The sequence below is a fragment of the Scophthalmus maximus genome, chromosome 22 (genome assembly GCF_022379125.1).
Source record: "Scophthalmus maximus strain ysfricsl-2021 chromosome 22, ASM2237912v1, whole genome shotgun sequence".
In the NCBI taxonomy this organism is placed as follows: domain Eukaryota; kingdom Metazoa; phylum Chordata; class Actinopteri; order Pleuronectiformes; family Scophthalmidae; genus Scophthalmus; species Scophthalmus maximus.
Window position 1 is genome coordinate 14,329,226 of NC_061536.1, and position 19,794 is coordinate 14,349,019.

General features: G+C 41.6%; 1 protein-coding gene across 1 annotated transcript; it reads right to left on the bottom strand.

Annotated features, from left to right (window-relative positions):
• Positions 1–990: 990 nt before the first annotated feature.
• Positions 991–13,475, bottom strand: LOC118292251 (chitin synthase chs-1). The gene is made up of 22 exons (XM_035621018.2): positions 13,323–13,475; positions 12,211–12,346; positions 10,052–10,240; positions 9,051–9,930; positions 8,689–8,872; positions 8,351–8,452; positions 7,868–8,029; positions 7,605–7,779; positions 7,273–7,374; positions 7,016–7,157; positions 6,560–6,760; positions 6,197–6,312; positions 5,536–5,704; positions 5,110–5,289; positions 4,731–5,009; positions 4,169–4,349; positions 3,570–3,607; positions 3,365–3,429; positions 2,954–3,064; positions 2,646–2,860; positions 2,474–2,552; positions 991–1,701 (listed from the first exon to the last, which is right to left on the bottom strand). The coding sequence occupies exons 1-22, from the start codon at positions 13,346–13,348 to the stop codon at positions 1,597–1,599; spliced, it is 3,837 nt and encodes a 1,278-aa protein (XP_035476911.2). The 5' UTR covers positions 13,349–13,475; the 3' UTR covers positions 991–1,596.
• Between the last annotated feature and the right edge of the window lie 6,319 nt (positions 13,476–19,794).

The window sequence follows — 19,794 nt, forward strand, 5'->3', positions numbered from 1 at the left end:
TTACATTTCCAGCAGCACCCAAATTGTCCTGCACATAATGTTACGTGATCATGACATGTGGCCTAGTTCCTAGACGAACAAGCAATATGCAAAAGAGTGCACATTCCGACTTTGGAATTTAAAGATTAATCTTCACCCTTCAACTAAAACATGTTCTTCAATTGCATATACAGCTGTAATTATACACCACAGAAGACTCTGACGCCAGTTTACAGGCATCACACTGACATTTTAAAAGCAATAATTAAAGCGCATCGATGTGCTTGACGCGGCAAAGGTTAAATAAGTTTGAGTTAGTTGTATAATTTCCAAGACTGTGTGGAAACCAAGAGAGAAACTGGGGATTCGTTTTTTTCCCACTTTCCCATCATCTTTTAGGTCGTTTCTTTTTCATTCACTTCATGTAAGAATTACTTTTAATATATTCCAGAGGTAGTGAAACGTGCAAACCATTACAGGAGGCCAAAGATACATTTTCCTATGATGTGTGACGCCCAAAACCCAAAAATATTTGATTCACATTGCCATAAAACAGCCAAAAGCAGCAAATGATCACTTTTTAGACGCGTGAATGAGTGAACATTGAACATTTTTGCAGAAAGATCACCTCCAGGCATGTTTGATGATGTATGAAAATACACTCATATGGTTTTTCCATTTAAAAAGAAAATTCAACTCTCTGCTTAAAAGCTCTTACATTTGCATTTACTCCTCCATTTAATTTTTTTAGTTTTTACTTTGTGAATGTGTAAATATTTCTTTGGGGTAAATGTTTGACTGTCTCCTTCACCCAAACGTCCATGCTCAGTGGAACACACAGTGGAACACACTGAGCATGTTTGAGGTTTCGAGTCTCCATGAACGGCTTCTGACGAATTGTGGTGCTAAAATCATCAGGTATGTACATGTACGTCGAAAAGTTGGACTGAACTTTTATCATTTTCTTCTTCTTTCATCTTCTATTTGAAGATCACACAAGATTAAATCAGGGAGGTTCATCACAAAGTGCTTTATTGAGATACAGTTAATCTTAAAGTGATCACAGCTTTCCACAAATCACCATCATAGAATATTAAATAGTAAGTGAGAAATTCAAGTACAGTACTTCATGAAAAAAAATTCAGGATTAAAGTGATTACAGTAATAACTTGGCAAACTTGTAGGTAATTGCTATGTTGTGCATTGACAGCATCACAGTTTACAGTAAGACACCTGAGATTAAAGGGTAAACAGAAAAAAGTGGCTGATCAAAGGCCTCTGATGTGACCTGATATATTTGTTCTATATTCAAATTTAATAATTCCCACGAAAGTAATGAGTGTAAGATGGCAGTCATTTGAATAGTAATTCATTTTCTGCCTTATAAGTGTTTCCTGAGTTTATTTACACAAACACACATTTTTTTTAAAAAAACCTCAACAAACACAACACACAAACATTTTTCACAAGTGGCCTCATTGATACACACAGTACATGGTTGTTACATACAGTACATGGTTGATATACACAGTAAATGGTTGATACACACAGTACATGGTTGATACACACAGTACATGGCTTCTTCAAAGTGCAAAAAACAGATTTATTTCCCCCCGTTCAAACTAGGGTTCCGTTGCCGTGATTTCTGACGAGCAGACTTGGAAACAAGATATCGTCAGTGTCGTCAACCTCAGAGTCACTGTAGTCATTGTCCTCATTGACCTGCAGAGAATTCAGATAGATTACTACGAAGCACTGTCACGCGGCCTCGCCCTGGAACAACAAGTTATGTTTGGCACCATTCGCCTGCCTATGCAAGTTTTTGTAGACTTATCAGAAGGGTTGTTCGCCTCTGGTGCTTCCAAGATAATTGGCCCTTTGTAAGAAGCTCTACTCTCTCTATTGTTTGGGTTAATGCTCCGAAAATGACACATGCATATCTCAAGCATGAAAATAATTTGCATAATATGCAAATGTCACTTAGCACATATGTCTAAGAAGGGGTAGAGCAACATTTCATTGTGCTCATTCAACGTAAAGCTATCTGACAGTTCACGATACTTACGCTTGGTGCCCTCAAACCAAACAAGAAGGGAATTTTACTACAAACAATTGCGCGTTGTGTTTACTCGTGTTACTTGCGCGAGAGGCAAGAAACGCGTCAAGAAAATTTGCTTCGCATTTGGTCTGAATGCCAGAACAAGTTCAATCCCTGCATGAGTCTGATGTGTAAAATCATAAGACTGTCAATCAAGCACGCCAAAAAACCGTGAAATAAAAACGAAATGACGTATTTTCCTGATGTGCAGCGGTAGCCATGGCGAACGTTGTAAGAGTAATAATCAGCAGTAGCATCACTGGTTATTGAGGCAGTAGTAGAGTATTAGTTGTAGTAACTGTGGTAGTCGGAGTCATACAGTGGTAAGCAGGTTAGTTGCAGTAGTAATACTTCTAGTAGTGGTAGTGGCAGTAGAGATGTAGTAGTTGTACTTACCTCTTCTGTTTTCTGTTGCGGTGTATCATACTTGGACTCTGTGTCCAGAAAGGCCACATAATGGATCAAGGTGTAGATTCTGGACGGGGAAAAAAAAAGTTTGTGTTGAAAAGGAACTGATCTGTCAAGAACATTAAAAGCGGTTTTGGTTTGAGTTGATGTGATTGGTTACCTGTGGTACAGCATGCCGAAGAACTGGATGACAACCAGCAGGGCGAAGGACAGAATGAACATGAAGCCCACCGGGTCGATGTAGATGTGCTCTCCTGTCGCCTGCAGGTTGCTGTCGAGCTTCGGCACCTTGATTGAGAGGGTGCTCGATGAGAGCTGCAGGCTGAAGGTCGCTGTGAGCCACAGGGCATTGCACAGGAAGTAGATAAACACCATCTGCAAACCAGGACGAAGAAATACTGATTCATTTATATGTGCCACAATGAGATATTGTGGGATTCCACAGACGTCTGAGCGACGTCTTTGTACCTTGTTTCTCAGTTCTCGGAGGTTATCAGTCATTTCCTCCTGTTTCTTCTTGTTCTCTTCCAGAGGCTCCAGGTATTGTTTGGTCAGCTGTCGGAAGAATTTCTCTTCTTCCTGCAGAGAAAAACAGAAACTCTTTTTTATTTTTAATAAAATGTATACGTAAGCGTTTCCATGAACACGGTCATTTATCCAGTAACCAGCTATTTAACCGGTTCAGAAAGTGAATCTGCAGCCTGTTGACTCAACGGCAACAATCACCATAATCACGCCAATTTCCTGCTAATGATGTTTGGTTTACAGACAACAAGTAATACAATACTATAGTAAAAGGCAGGCCCAGGTTTTATACAAGCATTAATCAGAAGAGCACAATTATGCAATGTGATAGAATTAGAAAAAAACTAAACACACCAGGTCCAGCGTATCCTCTCGCAGGCACATGTCATCAGACAAACTCTGCAGCTGTGAGACCCAACCTGGAGAAAAGAGCAACACAACGGAAATATTGTTTGAAATCCTTCACCAACAGATTTCAAATTATGATATATTTATATATTTATATATATATATATATATATAAATATATATATGATATTTCTCTCATGTTTGAACTTACACTGGTTTGGGCAGGTTGAAGCAGGCTCCACCTGTTGCCTGAAATAAAATAAAACTTTACTTGAAAAAAAATTCGACAACATTTCAGTGATGTGCAATGCAACATACGGTTTTGATTCACCGATTGATCAATCAATCCACCGATCCAATAATTCTAACACCCGCTGAACCAACCACTTACTCATTCATATTTACTTGTAACGTGAGTAAACACAACTCAAGACTATCTGCCCGTCCTCAGTCGGACGTGGGCGTCAGTGACGTCAGGAGGAACTCAAAGCTAATTGGCTTTCATGACATCGCGTCATACGAATATTCGCTTGAGGATCAGTCGTGTCACCCGGCGACTTTGCACTGACTTTAAATAAAGTCACTTTAAATAAAGTCAATGCAAAAAATTGCATTGCATTTGGTGTGAATGCACCATTACACTTACATACACAGAACACTGGGCGATTTCCCCTTCTTCACTCACAGTACATATTTTGCATGGAAAAATGCCATTTAGAATTATGTGTTTATTTATATTTTCTTGATTAGGTCAGAGATTACAATTGGCAGATAGTTCAAATATTCAACGGTTCCAGCTTCAGATCTTACCTCTGCTCTCTCTCAGGTATATTTTCATCATCTACAAATGTGTTTTGCGGCTGAGGTTCAGGCTCCTCTGCTCCGGAGACCATGTTCTCCTGGCTGGCTGTGACCTCCGCCTGACTGCCGCTGCCGCAGGGTTTTCCACAGCATTTCACCCGCGAGAAGAACTGTCTGATTTTGCTTTTTGCTGCAAAGGTGAAAATCTGTTTCAGTTCAATGGAGCAGCGTTGTGTCACTGGTTAATGGGGATAGTAGCAGTTCACAGAAGGAAGCAACCTTAGTAAAGACCTGTAGGACTGTGCAACTGAACCATTAACAACCAATTCCCAACAGTCGGAGAACAGTTGATGCTACTTTGATGGATTCACAAACGTCATGCGAGTCTAACTGACAATTACCAGATTAACCACAAACATTCCTGAAAAGTTGCTGGATTACTCAGCAACTGGTTCAGTGTGGCTCAGCATATAAATATGCAAATTGGTTAATACCACAAGTAAGGACAGCTGTATTTCCTCAAACATATACATGCCAGGAATCTGTTTTTAACCTTTTAATTACCATTTACCTTTCTGGGCTGTAGTGTGTTGAAGTCGGGCTGCAGGTGCGGGGGCCCCGCCAACAGGCAACGTCTCCCTGGTTCCCCAGGACACATTGTTCATGTTAACCATACAGTAAATAGCCAGCAGCAGGTAGGCGCTGGGGATGCAGATGATGTAAAGCAAGCCGAAGACCACCAGGCCAACCTCCTGCGGATGCAAGAGGGCGGTAACGAGGTAGAAGCAGGCGAGGGCGATGATGAAGATGCTGCTGGGAGTCAAGATGGTTTGTTGCTTCACCATGTTGCCTAAAAGGAGGATAATTAGGTGGAAGATGAGATTTGGGAAGCAAGGAACCTTTTCAGTTTCAACATGCTCGTTGGATTGTCGAGTTTGTGTCTGACATACCAACTATCACAAGTGCCGATATCATCATGAGGAAGGCGTAAATGGTGCTCATGATGCCTGCTATCAGAATCTGAGTGTCGGACTTGATCTTGAAGCTGATGCCGAGGAAGATCGCAGGAGGAATCACAGCTATGATCAGGGCACCGTTCGGATGAATGTCAAGCAGAACAGTCAAACTACCTGGAACAGGACACCATTACAAGAATTGGTTTCAGAAGCAGACAATTGTGTTTCCATGACCTAATTATACCAAACCACATCCTCGTTAACCTTAATTACCTGAGCGATAATTGCTGTTTTTTACTTTTGTAATTTCAAAAATGATGATAATCGAAGTATTTGTAGTTTGTAGGTTCAAATGTTAGCAACTGTTTAACTGTTTAATGACTGAATGAAGAAAATAAGCCCTCAAAAAAGAAGCTGGACCTGCTATCATAAGGACGACAGTGGAAGGCGACAGGATGGATGAGGCCAAGCTGAAGAGCTGGTAGAGCATGTACAGTCTGGACATGGAGGTGTTCCTTTTGACAATCATGTTGCTGCAGCCCAGCAAGTCCATGACGTTGGCCATGGTGGAGGGTGCCCATCGACGGCGCTGAGGGTAGGCAAGTAAACGTTACATGTTTCTGCAGCTTGATATAGGTTCAGGTAAATATCCAGCATGAATTTGGACAAAGGAAAGACGGAAAAACATTTGCACAATAAAAAGAAACTCTTGAACATACATTCTTTGAAGAAATTACCTATTCTTACTTTGAAGACCTATACTTCCTGTTCTACAATCCCATAATTATCAAGACAAAATGTGGCTTTACTGGAAGGAGATAATTGCATGTTGACATTTAATATTGTGACCGCTAATGATCTACTTGATGATGAAGACTTTGCACAATAGAGTTAAGCTATTTTCAGAAACCAGAACTGGTGAGGCTCTTATGCAAGTCACATGCAGGCAACATGTGCTGACTGGAGACTGTTTCAAGAGCTGCACCTGTACATTAGCAAGCCAAGAGCGAGCAGATATGTGTGGCCCCCCAAAAGAAAAAATCTGGATTTGCAAAAGACTTCAGGCAGTTCTCCTAATCACCTGGTTGTAAAACTCTTTAAACTCCTCTGGGGCATTCGTGTAGGCATCGGATGCTGCGTTGTACTCCACCCTCCATCCCTGCTTCAGCAGCAGAGTGCAGAGCCAGCGGTCCTCACCTGCACAAACAATTACAGAGGCTGTGAGTCCCAATCTAATCCAGATCTGTTCAATTTTGTTAACAGCTTGTTTCCTTAGTAGTAGCAAACCAATCTAGAAGCTATCAGCAGTCTTCCAATCATCTCTTTGGTCAGGTCAGCTAGCTAATGCTAAAGACAGATGAGCCACCAAACCAATGACTTTTCCTCGTGGGTTTTTCCTGTAAAAGCAAAACGAGTCTTTATCTCCTCAGGATTGCTCTGTTACCTTGGTCGTACTGGATGTAGTGTTGGGCCCTTGAGGCCTTGATGGTGTATTTTTTCATCACGTTGTCGTCCATCAGTGCCGCCCCTCTGAACAGACTGAAGCAGCCGGGGCTGCACAGCACGCAGCCAAACACGTGCTCCGCTGTTTTGTGAAGCCAGTGACCCACAGCATATTCAAACTTCTGGTACCAAACCATAGGACCTGCCGAGGAAATTACGTATTCATTACGTAAACTCGCGACAGTTTGTTATTACTCTGTCTCTCGTAGGGCAACTGGAAGCCTCCAAAAAGCACAAGGTACGAGATATAGTGATAAATTTGGTTTAGCAGCTAGCGATGACACTGATTGTAGAGCACTATTTTTGGCTTTCCCTGTGAGCCAATGATCCAAATTACCTTTGGGTTTATGTTTATTCAACGTACAATGTACAATAAATTCTTGTCCGTTTGACCAACCTGATCCAGTGGGGTGAATCCGGCCACACGCCGCCCCGACCAGCGGGTACAGTTTCAAACGATCGATCAGCAGCATCACGGCCACCGGCTGGAAGTCCGTGTCCCCATCTAAAGCCAGGATGTAGGTGTTGTTTTTCTCTTTCTGGAGAAACAGAAACACTTTTATATTTAGCGACATATTAATGGTGAAATATATTTAGTTATCTGTATCAGTATGCACTGGTTCACACGTGTCTGCCTGTTTTCTCTCATGTCACCTGAAACTCTTTTCTCAGCTCAGACTCGTCCTCTCCTTTCGCCAATCTTTTGTAGAACTTGGTCGCAACTTTCCAGCCCAAGAGGTAGTACAAGTACATAACCTGCAAAAACAGATAATAGTTATAAAAGAACTCTGACAGAAAGGTTATGATTTGACTTAGTCCTTTTCATGTTATCACCCAGTAATTTGAAAATGCTTAGTTGGATATGGCAATAATATAATAATAATTAAATCCACTTATCTCTCTGTACAAGTGTTTCTGACAGCAAAGCAAATGTTTTCATGACTTAAACAACATCTTTAAGCTAAATAAGACCAAATGAGACCAACCTGAGACCATCTCTTCTTGTGGCGGATGAGTTGCCTGTCCTTGAAGTGAACCACCAGGCTGTTCCCATGAGGCAAGGTGACCACCACACGCCCTCCGTACGGCGTCCTCACGAGCGTCTGATCAGGGACCTGCTGCTGCTTTGTGAACAGGTTCTTATCCATGTTCAAAAAGATACTAATGACAGAGATAAAAGATACTTCAGCTTCACTTCAGAGGACAATGCCTGAAAACTTTAGCTTTTACTCAGTTACTCATATCATACCTGAAAACTTCTCTGATAATTCCCACAAGCATCTCTGCGTATTCGTTGACGTGGCGTCCTTGACTCCCGGCAACATATCTGAAGGCATCGTCGAAGTAGATGTGGCTTTCAAAAGACACATCAGTGGTTCCTGCTTCCTTCTTTGGCTTGTACTGGTCCAGTCTGTGGAGTTACAACAATCACATGAAGTTATGGTGTTGAAGTTGAATTGGAATTAAATATAAAGTCCAAGATAGTTGAGGGAAAGTGTCTGGATGGCAAGTGAAAAACTGAAGTGCCCTTGAGCACAAGATCCAAAGGTATGCTTCCTCTAGAGTCAGAAGCCTTTTTCATCTGATGCTATACACAGAACATTTTGAAGAAAATCTAAATCCCTGCCAACCTTCATGGACGTCAGTATGGTGAGAGACAAACTCCTCAGTTAAGAAGTTATTTTGCTAAAAGACAAATGATGCCTACAAGGATACTGCATGTGAAACTTACCGAAATATGGAAACAATCATCTTCATCATCTCTTCGTAGGTCTCGTGCCACATTGTCGCACAGAGGAACACCTTTACAGGGTCCATTCCTTTGAATCTGGAACTGAATTGAATTTTTGATAATTTACACTGAATCCCTGACCTCCAAATCCTGACTCATACCACATTGTATTAAAATATTAATGTCACAGCAGAAACTTAAACACCCTGAATGCTGCTGCCAAATTGGGTTTTTCTACACATTTGAACATGATTTTGAATTGAGAAATCTTAATCTTAAAATGACCAGAACCAGAACCCTGGCTCAGAATCTGACTTTAAGCTCATACACACACTTACTGCACGGGTCTCTCAGCTATCTGGATGTCGAATCGAGTGTTCAGCAGCAGCGATTGCTCTAAAAAGCCTCCCTCGTACAGCCTCCTGATGAACAGGTTCTGGGTCCTCTGGATGCGATACAGACTGAGGAACCAGAGGTGAAGCGTGGCCAACACAAGGCCGAGCCACCAGGACACTGCTGAACCTGGAGGCAGGTGAATGAAAGTATTAACGGAAAACATTTTACAATAAAATACTGAGATGTTATTGTATTCCTTCAAACTTCTTCTGCTCCAGTTAGTTGTTCCCTACATCTCCCAAGATGTCTTACAACAAGAAAGTAAGAGAGAACCAACAAAAGTCACATGCTTTGTGTTCATTACCTGTCAGTAGGCCAATGTCGGTTATGCTGGACATGTCCAGGAAGCACAGAGTGTGTGTAACATCCAGAACCAGCTCGGGGAACACGCTGCCGTTCAGGCCCTGGCTCCTTCCATCCACAACCACATCGCAGTAGCTTGTGAAGTTGATGCTCGAAGTCCCATTCAGACTGATTCTGTAGTCCTGATAGTAAACGATGACGGGGATGACTAGCAGAGCCATGACGGCCAGAGAGGCCAGGTACAGAGGCACGATGAAGCACCGTCGCAGGGCGTGCATCTTGCAGGCTGCGACAGCGAACCAGTGGCAGAGTGCTGACGAGATCAGCTGCACCCCGACGGTGATGGCTATGATCCTTGTCTCGCGGCTCGGGATGGAGGTCACGACGCTCCAGTCCATTTTTGCCAGAGGAACGTAGGCTCCGAGCACACAGGCGGTCACCACAATCCTGAGAAGGCTGGAGAGGATGTGCAGGAGGTTCTGGCATTTTCTGAAGTCTTTACACAGGTCCTTGAGGAAGACGGAGCTGCTGTTCTCGCTGATCAATCGGAAGTAGTTCTCCCACCAGTTGAACGACACCAGGAAGGACCCACCGACAGCCAGACCCACCCAAACGGCCATCTTGATATCAGAAGGATTCTTCATGATGTACAAGACGAGGAACAGGACATAACCGAGCAAAATGAGGAGGAAGGCGGTGATGGACGGCAGCAGGAAGCGGTTCCTTTCCTTGGCGGTGCACTGAGCGATCATCTGCAGGAGCGAGGAGAGGACGGCTACGCCGTTCAGTATCGTCACGTTGGTCACAATGTCCAAGTGTGGCATCGCCACGATGGTGAGGATCGCTGCACCGACAGACACCAGAAACTCGAAGAACAGAACCTGGAGCAGATGCAGAAGAGGAAGGTGTTTGAATTTGTGCATTTGTCGCTGTCAATTTAGCGTAAAACCAAGCAAAGGTGCTAAAAGAAGGAGGCGGCTGACATCGTGTCAGGAATCTCACCAAAGCTATTGTTTTTGTGGCTGGCACTTTTGATGTTTTGTAACACGCCTTCCAGATGCTCTTCTGCAGGAGAAGAACACTGGAGGCGATGAGAGAACAGCCGATGCACAGCAGAGCGACGGGTTTCTGCTCTGCTTGGAGCGTCTTGGTGCCCTCATTGGCCAAGGTAATGAGGAGGAGGAAAGAAGCCTGGGATGTCCAACAGAGACGAGACAAGACAGATTAGTGCTTCATGGAATGGCAAAAGGGAATTACATATTATAATTAAAGCTGCTGTCGGTAGGATTGAGAGAAGTGGGGACATAGTCTCAGAATTCAAAACCCAACGACCCCAACGACTCCGAGCTCTCTGCTCCCTCCCCCTCCCTCTCTGCTCCTCCCCCTCCGTCTCTGCTCCTCCCCCTCCGTCTCTGCTCCTCCCCACCGGTAGGAAGCAAACCTGAAGCTAACACGGACTACTGTCCACATTGATAGACTATAAGACATTTTTTTAGTTATCGTTGCCTCGCGTTATTACCTGTGACTGATTATGAAAACAACATCGTCAGTGTTTTTGAACGTAGTTGACCGTCAATCAGTTTATGTTAGCTTGTTTATGTACCTAGCGTTAGCTAGCACATTAACTAGCACGTGAGCTACTAAAGTGTTTCATGGTAGGCCTGTAAATGAACATCTTCATCTTCACATACATCATTTGTTGCTTTGCAAGATGACTGACGCTTTTTAACATTATTAGAGTTTTCAGACTGGTACACTGGACTCCGATGAGGAAGTGAACACGGCTGCTTCGACGAGCAGTTGAGCGAGGAGAAGAGGGAGTCGCCTACGAGGCGCACCGGGCAGCGGCCGTGGGAGACGGGGCAGAGGTCGGCGTGTCGGCGTGTCGGCCTGACAACCGAGGACCTGGGAGCCGAAGACACAGCTGATCTTCATGTGATGAGCCAGTTGGTCCCTGTCATGATCTCGTGTTTTTTATTTCCTGTTTTATTTTGAATTAGTTTTGTACTTCCCTGTTTCCCTGGCTCGTGTCTGTTCACTTTGTTTTCTCCTGTGTCTCCTGCCACAGTCTCACCTGTGTTCTATTCGCCCTGCCCTCCTTGTGTGTATTTAGTCTCTGTGCTTCCCTTTGTCTGTGTCACGTCGTCTGTTGTTTTTCCCCAGTCTGTCCTGTGATCTCTGCCCCTGTTATGTTCCCTGGTCGGCCTTCTGTCATTTTGCCACAGTTTGTCATTTTGGCCCTGGCTCTAGTTTTTTCAGTTTATCGGGTTGCTACATGTCGTGGACACCTTTAGTTGGATTTTGTTTCTTGGTTTGAAACTTCGTAAGACTGTTTTCTTTACTATTTATTAAAGACTATGTTAAGTGCACCTCTGCATTTGGGTCCTGCTTTCTTTCTCGTCGTGACAGTCCCTGCCTCTTGCACTGGTTTCATCCCAAGATGGTTTAGCTTCAGAATGTGCTCTATGTAAATACTGTGCTGTGCAATATATTTTTTTCATTTCATTTATTTATTTCAAAGTTATATTTTAATATTTATGCAACTTCAGTATTTGCTTTGCAATAAAGTGTATTTTGAAAGTGATTGGTTTCTCATTGCATAAATATACAACAATGTGAAGATTACTTACTACTATCAATATACCTTTTGAATCAGTTCAAGGCATTACAAATATATTTATTTGGGGTAATCAGAATCACTGGTTCAGCAAAAAAACATTTTTGCTCGGGCGTGGTGGATTCTGGCAAATGGCATTAAAGGCAGTAGGGGGAGCTGAGTGACCCAGAGTCTGTCACAGACCATCTGTCTCACATATTACTACCAGGATATAGCAACAGTTTCAGCAAATATGAAAAAAGTAATTTTTGCAAATCCTACCGACAGCAGCTTAAAAGACTATTTATTGCTATCTTGGGCAATTGGTGAGTTGAACTAAAAATATTGAATTGCATCATTAAGTACTACTACAGATTAAAGACGCAAAAGATTTTCACCATTTCTGATTTGTAAATGAAGTGAAAATGTTGAGGTACATGAATTTCATACTGTGCTAATTCAACTTAAATGCCTTGACCACAATACAGCAAAAAACATAAATTAAATTATAGTCAACAAGGAAGGAAAATATATACATATCTATAAATATAAACGTATGACAAACCTTGCTGCATAGCGCCAACCCAAACACAAGCACAGCGACTAAACACAGAGCGAAGAACTTCAGGATTTTGATCAGTTTCCAAGGCGTTTGTTCGTCTTCAATGACAGGAATCTCTCGACAGAAATCCCATGACCTCCTAAATAATGACACAAAAATGTTCTTTTAAAAAAGGACTGATGTAATGTTTATTAGTTAAAGTAAAATAAATCCAGACAGCAGATGAGTACATAAAACTGATAACTGATAACTTCCTTCATAAATAAATGTCAGTATGAATATATTAGTCAAAGTCAGCCATAACGGGATGTGGTCATGATATAATTTAGCAGCTACGACAATCGACTACAACAAAACCTGAACATAAACTGAACATAAACTGAGGCCACAAGAATCTCTCTTGCACAATATGGATTTAAACGAAAATTAAAATGCCTATATTCTCATTGCACGACAAGATTAAACAGCAAACCTGCTGTCACACAAATCAGACAACACTTGAAAAGAAAGAAAAAAAAATAAAGAAAATTTAAAAAAACAACCACAACTGTTCCTGTGATTATTTTTAAATGTTGTATATAAAAATATTAAATATTAAAAAAGATGCATAACTATAATACAATAAACCACACACACGAACACACACTTATTGCTGAATAAACGTTTCTGACAGTGTAATAATAATAATTGTGTCCAGTTTTTATATATCTTGTATTAAAAAAGAAGCTTTGAAAAAGAGAATTTCTGAAATATATTTTAATTTCTCTTCATTTTATAAATCCCCACAGAGGGAAAATAGATGTTTGTGCTTTAAAAGCAACATACTGCACTGGATAATGAATAAACTTTTGAAAAAATATCTGCTCTAACTTTTTGGAGTTAGACAAGTTTTTTCCTCAAATCGTAAATTCATTAAACAATCATTGTTTATTAAAAGGAATATACACACATATTGTGACTGAGTTTGTTTCAAAATAATTAACTAATACTTTGGGTAATAACATATATATCGTATATAGTAGCAGTATTTTTTAATAATTGTAATAATATAAATAAAGTAAATTATATTTAATATGATGTAAAATAGGTTTTAAAAGAAAGACAGGTCTACTCACTTGGGCATGGCCCTGTCTTCGTCCATGTTTCTGTCGTGTGTCACCTAGAGTCACCTACGTCTTGGCTTTACTACTCCAGCGTCAGTTATGTGCTGAGCAAAAAGTGGTTCATCTCCAATCAGACGCCACAGTCAGCTCAGCCTGTTTTGAAATGCCAACACCCTAAATATGAGAATAATGCAGGCTGGACAAGGTGAAGGGAGAGTTAACTTCCTGAGCTGTCACCTGGTTTAATGTAACGTAAACCTGAGACACACAAAATCTTTTCCAAAACTTAAGTGCACTTTTTACTTTTGGTAATATTGAAATATTTAAAAATGAAATATTGCAATATCTAAAAATCAACATGCAAACACTGCGATTGCTTTCATGCAAAATGAAAATATTACGTTTATTTAAATGTAGAACTTCACACACCTTAATGGAAGAAAACAATGCAAGTATTTGCATGTGTTATTTGTATTTTTTAATAAGCTGACAGGTCACATTCATCAGTAATGAAAAACATCTTACTCACAGGTGTTTGAGTCGTGTGAAACCACAGCAAACCAAATCCAAGTGAAAGCCACATTATTCACGTTTAATGCACGAATGGTTCAAATTCATTCCAAAGTTTGCAGCTAAAAATTTTTCCATAACAATTAAGTCGAATTGACTTGCAATTTACCTCTGGCGTTCGGGAACAATGTGAGTCTGGGATCTTAATTACGGAAATTTGTCAATTTGTGCCTCTAATACTATTTGATAACTGTTAATGTATTCTGTTTCACAACAAATGCCAAACAATCACTCCTAATGCCGTTTATGATTACAGAGACCATGGGCTACTAGGAAATGTGATACTGTGGTCATTACTCTGAGAGTTAATCGAAGCTTTTTTTAAGTTTCAAATTCTTACTCTAGGATTTGGTTTCATAACTTTTTTTGTCATCATGAATCACACCTGAGGCAACCAGGAATTAAAAATAAAAGCCACAGGAATCAGAATAACCAACACACCTTGAGAAACTCACCACGCATGATTGCTCTGCAAAGATGTTGGTTTTTGCTATCACAACAATTTTCACACATTGTCAGCCGGGAGCTGAGGACGCTGCAGAGGACACGGAATATGAAGGTGTGTGTTCAGGCTGAACCGGTGGCTGCTCGTGACGTAGTGTAGCTCAGTCCAAAACTACAGGTTCCTCAGGGAAGCTGCTGTCAAAGAATCAATAAAGTGGTAGATTATCACCCAGAAGTCAGTCAAAGGTACAAATGAGTGCTCCACGTAGTTTAAATTGCACTACCACTGACTTTGTCAGTCTCACAGTGATCAGTTAAAAGAACAAACGAGCAAAATGATTGCAGCGAAAACAGAAATATGGTGTGGGGTTGCTTATATTTTGGGAGGCTCAGGCTTCATAGGTCTTGTGAGATCTCTTAGTCTTTCTAATTTCCCACCCCCAGTGATTTTGTAATTTTCTCTGCTCTGCCGCAATACAACCCGATTCATCAGGCTCATCTGATGCTCCGATGGTTCAAAAGGCTCACAAAGTTTTTCACTTGTGCTGATGTGTAAAATACAGCAAAACATTTTTCCCCAACAACGCCTACGTGTAAACTGAGTGACCTCGAACTCACGACCTTCGCAGGGAGACGGACGCGCTAGCAAGGAGGGTCAGTCGCTAGCACGTTTCTTGAACTCCACTGTTTTTATAGGAACCATGAACAGTGCTGTTTTGGATGGACTGATCCACTTGAACGGGTGAGATGAGGGGGCGACTGTGGCACTCATGGGCCATTCCAACATCAAGTGGGCTCCGGCCGCAATTGACAGAAAAACCGTCCGCAACTTTAGTTTTTTAGTTTTTTTTTAGTTTTTTCCCCGCCAATATTTTTCCCCTGCAGCCCACAACTGGGCCGAAAAATTGCCAGACGCATGCTGCATGCCATTTACCACATTAACCAGAATCCAATCCGAGTCTGACACTCAGTGAACCATAGATCAGATGTTATCATCCAGAAAGCCCGAGTGACAAAAACAACAATCTGTATTTCCTTCAGTGCCAGTCAACGTGGGATTGGAATGAGACAGGTTGATTAAACAGGTTTAACCTCCTTGGTTACCTAACATAGGTTAAATGATCAGTTTCGTTTCTGAAGAGCAAAAACCAGGACGTGTTCTGTGGGTTTCTGTGCTTAAGTGAATCTATGAACCCTTGATGGTGTCGCTGGAGTCAATCCCAGCTGACATTGGGTGCGATGCAGGGTTCACCCCGGACAAGTCGCTAACGTATCACAGGGCCATTCACTGTCACGTTTAGGCCTATGATCAATTTAGAGTCTCCAGTTGACCTAACCGCAAACTGCATGTGTTTGGACTGTGGGAGGAAGCCAGAGAACCCGGGGAGAACCCACGCAGACACGGGGAGAACATGCAAACTCCACACAGTAAGGCCCTGGATGGTTCGAATCAGGATTTCGAACCAAAAACCTTCTGTGCTGTCTCTTAAATTATTTTTGGATCTTCGTTTATAAGTTTCAGATTGTGTCTATAGTCCTGTGATGTTGAGAGACCTCTAAAAAATGCATTTTTGAACTATGTATAGTAATATATTTATTACTATGCAGGATAATATTATAAATAAATTAATAAATGAGGTCTTGTAAAGGGGGTCGGCTGCGTTGTCTTTCAGGTAGTGAAGTCAATTTATCTTTCTTTTAAAATACCCTTTAATACATTTAACACGTTATGCTATCAAACACATACAAGTCATTCCAGTCGTCTGTCTCTCTGTCTCTGTTTTTTGTCGGCATTGTTCAGAAAACCACATTAAAACTGTTGAAATCCGTCTGGAACGAAAAAATATGAATATGACCTAATCAACACAAGAGCAACATTTTTAAAACGTGACAACGAAGATCTGAAAAGACATTTTGTGGAAAACAACCAACATGGCTGTAGCCATGGTGGCCGAGTATGGAGGCGGATGTTAAGTCTTTTGTCTCTGCCTGTCCTGTGTGTGCCCAGAATAAAACGTCTAACCAGCCCAGTTCTGGTCTCCTGCGACCTCTGCCTATTCGTCATCGCCCTTGGTCACACCTGTCCCTGGATTTTGTGACTGGGCTGCCACAATCTGGAGGTATGACCACCATTCTGACGGTTGTGGATCGTTTTAGCAAGTTTGTTGTTTTTTGCCTCTGCCTAAACTACCCTCAGCCAAGGAGACGGCTGAACTTTTGTTACAGGAAATCTATTTGATACATGGACTCCCCATAGACATTGTTTCCGACAGAGGTCCCCAGTTCATCTCTGCTGTTTGGCAGTCTTTTTGCCGAGCTATAGGAGCCACCGTGAGCCTGACCTCTGGGTTTCACCCCCAGTCCAACGGACAAGCGGAACGAGCAAATAAGGAGCTGGAGGTAGCTCTCCGCTGTATGGTCTCAACTAACCCCACCACCTGCTTTTCTCAACTCCCCTGGGTGCAGTACGCCCACAACACTCTGCCCACATCAGCCACAGGTCTGTCCCCTTTTCAATGTGTTTACAGTTTTCAACCTCCACTCTTTCTGTCCCGGGAGAAGGAGATCTCTGCGCCCTCTGTCCTGCTCTACATCCGCAGGTGTCATCGGACCTGGCATCGGGCCCAGGCAACTCTGTTGAGGAACTCTGACCACTACCAGCGTCATGCTGGTACTCCTGCTCCATCCTACTCTGTCGGGGACAAGGTGTGGCTCTCTTCTAAGGATCTTCCACTGAAAGCAGAGTCCAGGAAATTGTCTCCCAGATTCATCGGGCCGTTTGTAATTGAGAGAATTATTAACCCTGTTGTTGTCCGCCTGAAGTTTTATTTTTCTGCCTGCCGTGTGTCTGGTGTGTTTCAGGGTTGTTTCTCTGTGTTTTCCACCTGCAGGTTCCACAGAGTGTGACCAGCCTCCTGCTGATACTCCCCACACCTGGACCAACTCCTATCAACGCACCTGCTACTCTTCCTGCTTCAGTCACTGCCGTTACATACCAGCGTGATTTTCCTCTCCCTGCCAGATTGTTACGTGCCTCTGAGTATGATATATCGCCAGCTTTTCGAGACTTGTACCGAGTCTAGTTTCTTGTTTAATAATGGCCTGTCTGCTCCAGCACTCCCCCACTGCCGGCTCACACACGCTGCTGCAAATAAATAACATTCTTTTCACCAACTCCAGTCTGCGCCTGAGTCCCTTTTTCCCCCGACCTGTTAACAGTGACTTCACTGAAATAAAAAAAAGCGCCTGCGGCGAAATGTCTCTCTCAGGTTATGTGTTGTGCATCAAAGCAGAAATATCTCGTCAGGCTTGAATTACCAGGTGCGTCAGTTCTGTGCATGTGTGGTGTTGAAGGTTTGTAGAAATGTGCATCAGTGTGCACCTGATTATTATTTCTCTACTGTGCCGCTGCCGCCCTCTGGTAATGAAAAGAGAGTTTGTCCGCAAAAGCTTTTCAGCAACAACATGAAGACAAGACAATCAAAAAAACTAAAGACAATGACAGACAGTCATAAAAACGGGCGACAATATGAAAACGTCATAAAACAACATTAAGCATTACATTACATCACATTCATTTAGGAGATGCTTTAGTCCAAAGCCACTTACAATAGGTGCGTTCAATCATGAAGATAATACTCAAAAAGTGCAAGAATCTCGCGAGTAAATAAACATTTATTAAAAACAGATTCAAGTGCTTCATTCCAGATTGTGGAAAGGACCAAATGATTTGGGTGTCATCTGCATAGCTATGGCAGGGGAAGCTGTGTGAGTGAATAACAGAGCCCAGTGACCTGGTGTACCGAGAGAAGAGGATGGGGCCCAAGACAGAGCCCTGAGGGGCCCCAGTGGTAGGGTTGCACGATTCAGACACAGATCCTCTCCAAGTAACCCTGTAAGTGGCACGAATGCAGGGTTCTTGTTATTTCTGTTGATTGAATGTCACTTTGTGGAGTTAAAAATGCTTACAGCGCTTGGAATGAAAATAGAGCCAGAGCGACTCTATTGCGCCTCCTGGAGCTCAAAGACTCAAACTGGCTGATGTTTTTTTACTCCCTGCCAGAAAGTCTCACCTGTAGACTGAATAATTTAACTAAAATGAAAATGAGTGAGGACAAACGTGTGTCCCCGGAGTCGGCTTGTGAAGACAAACACTTTAACATTTTTCATATAGTTTTGTTGTGATTGCTGTTTTTTTTTTATTTTTATAAAATAGTACTTACTTGCAAAATGTGAAATACTATGAAAAGATAATCTTCTCATGAAAACTAAAGAACTATTATAGGATTTTTATAGTATAGTATATGATAAATCTGGCATTTAGAACAATTTACTTCAATTTTTTTAATGAATTAAAATAAACTTTTTGCATTCATTTATATTTCCTTTCTATTTTAAAATATTATACATCTGCATATACATTATTTATATTTTTATATTCCGTCTATATTATACATGTAATAGCATTATAATAGTATCATTATACATATAATACACATGCATATCATAATTAATAAACGCAATTGACTAATATTTATTTATTTATTTTGTACGTTTTAAATTGTGATTATAATTATGATGATTCAATCTAAACCAATTTGCACAAATATTACATTAATGCCTATAACATAATAATTATATATTTTATACTTTTGTATTATAATTCATTGCATAGTCTTTACTCTCCTCTGCTTATTGCTTGAATGTGATTTATGGATCCTCCATTAGTTGAGCTTCTAGTTTTGTGCTCTTCTTCCTTTTAACTCACTTCATATCTATTTCAGTGATGAGGACATTTAGATTTATATTAAGTATATTAAGTTATGTAATATTAAGTGTTTACAGCCCTATTTGTTTTGAATATCTGATCTGGTTTTATTCAGACTTTAGACAAAACATTTGCTTATTCATATTTATGTGAGGTTTTGGTGTTTTCATTTTTGGCCCGCCTCCTTTTCCCCGCCTCCTGCTTTGTGTTCTTTCCCCTCTGCAGAGCCAGTCTGACGAGGCACACCTGAGATCCATTCCAGTCATCCCCTCCGTAAAGACTCCGGTGTTCACCCTGCTCCCCTGCCAGAAGATTCCCTCCCGTCTTTGCTGTGTGCCTCGTCGCCTCGTCGCCTCGTCGTCAGTGCCTTTTTGTAATGCGCCCATGCTGGGTTGTTTTGTGTTAACTGAGATTTAACCTTTTGCAACTACGCTCTCGAGTCCTGTCTCTGCCCTGGGGTCCAACTCACTACAAGCCGTAACAATTTATCCAAAATCTCTCCTACCGTAACGTAGGCCAGCATTTCATAAACTGGTTTTAGATTTGTTAAAACATCTTTGAAAAACCGCAGGAAGCTGATGAGCTCGGACAAACACAGGAGTTTGTGATCTGTTATTTTTTTAAACCCCGTCAGAAAATGCAGAGCCTTGTGTTAACTTGAGTGATTAATTGATTATCGTGACATTAAAGCGGTCGTTATGG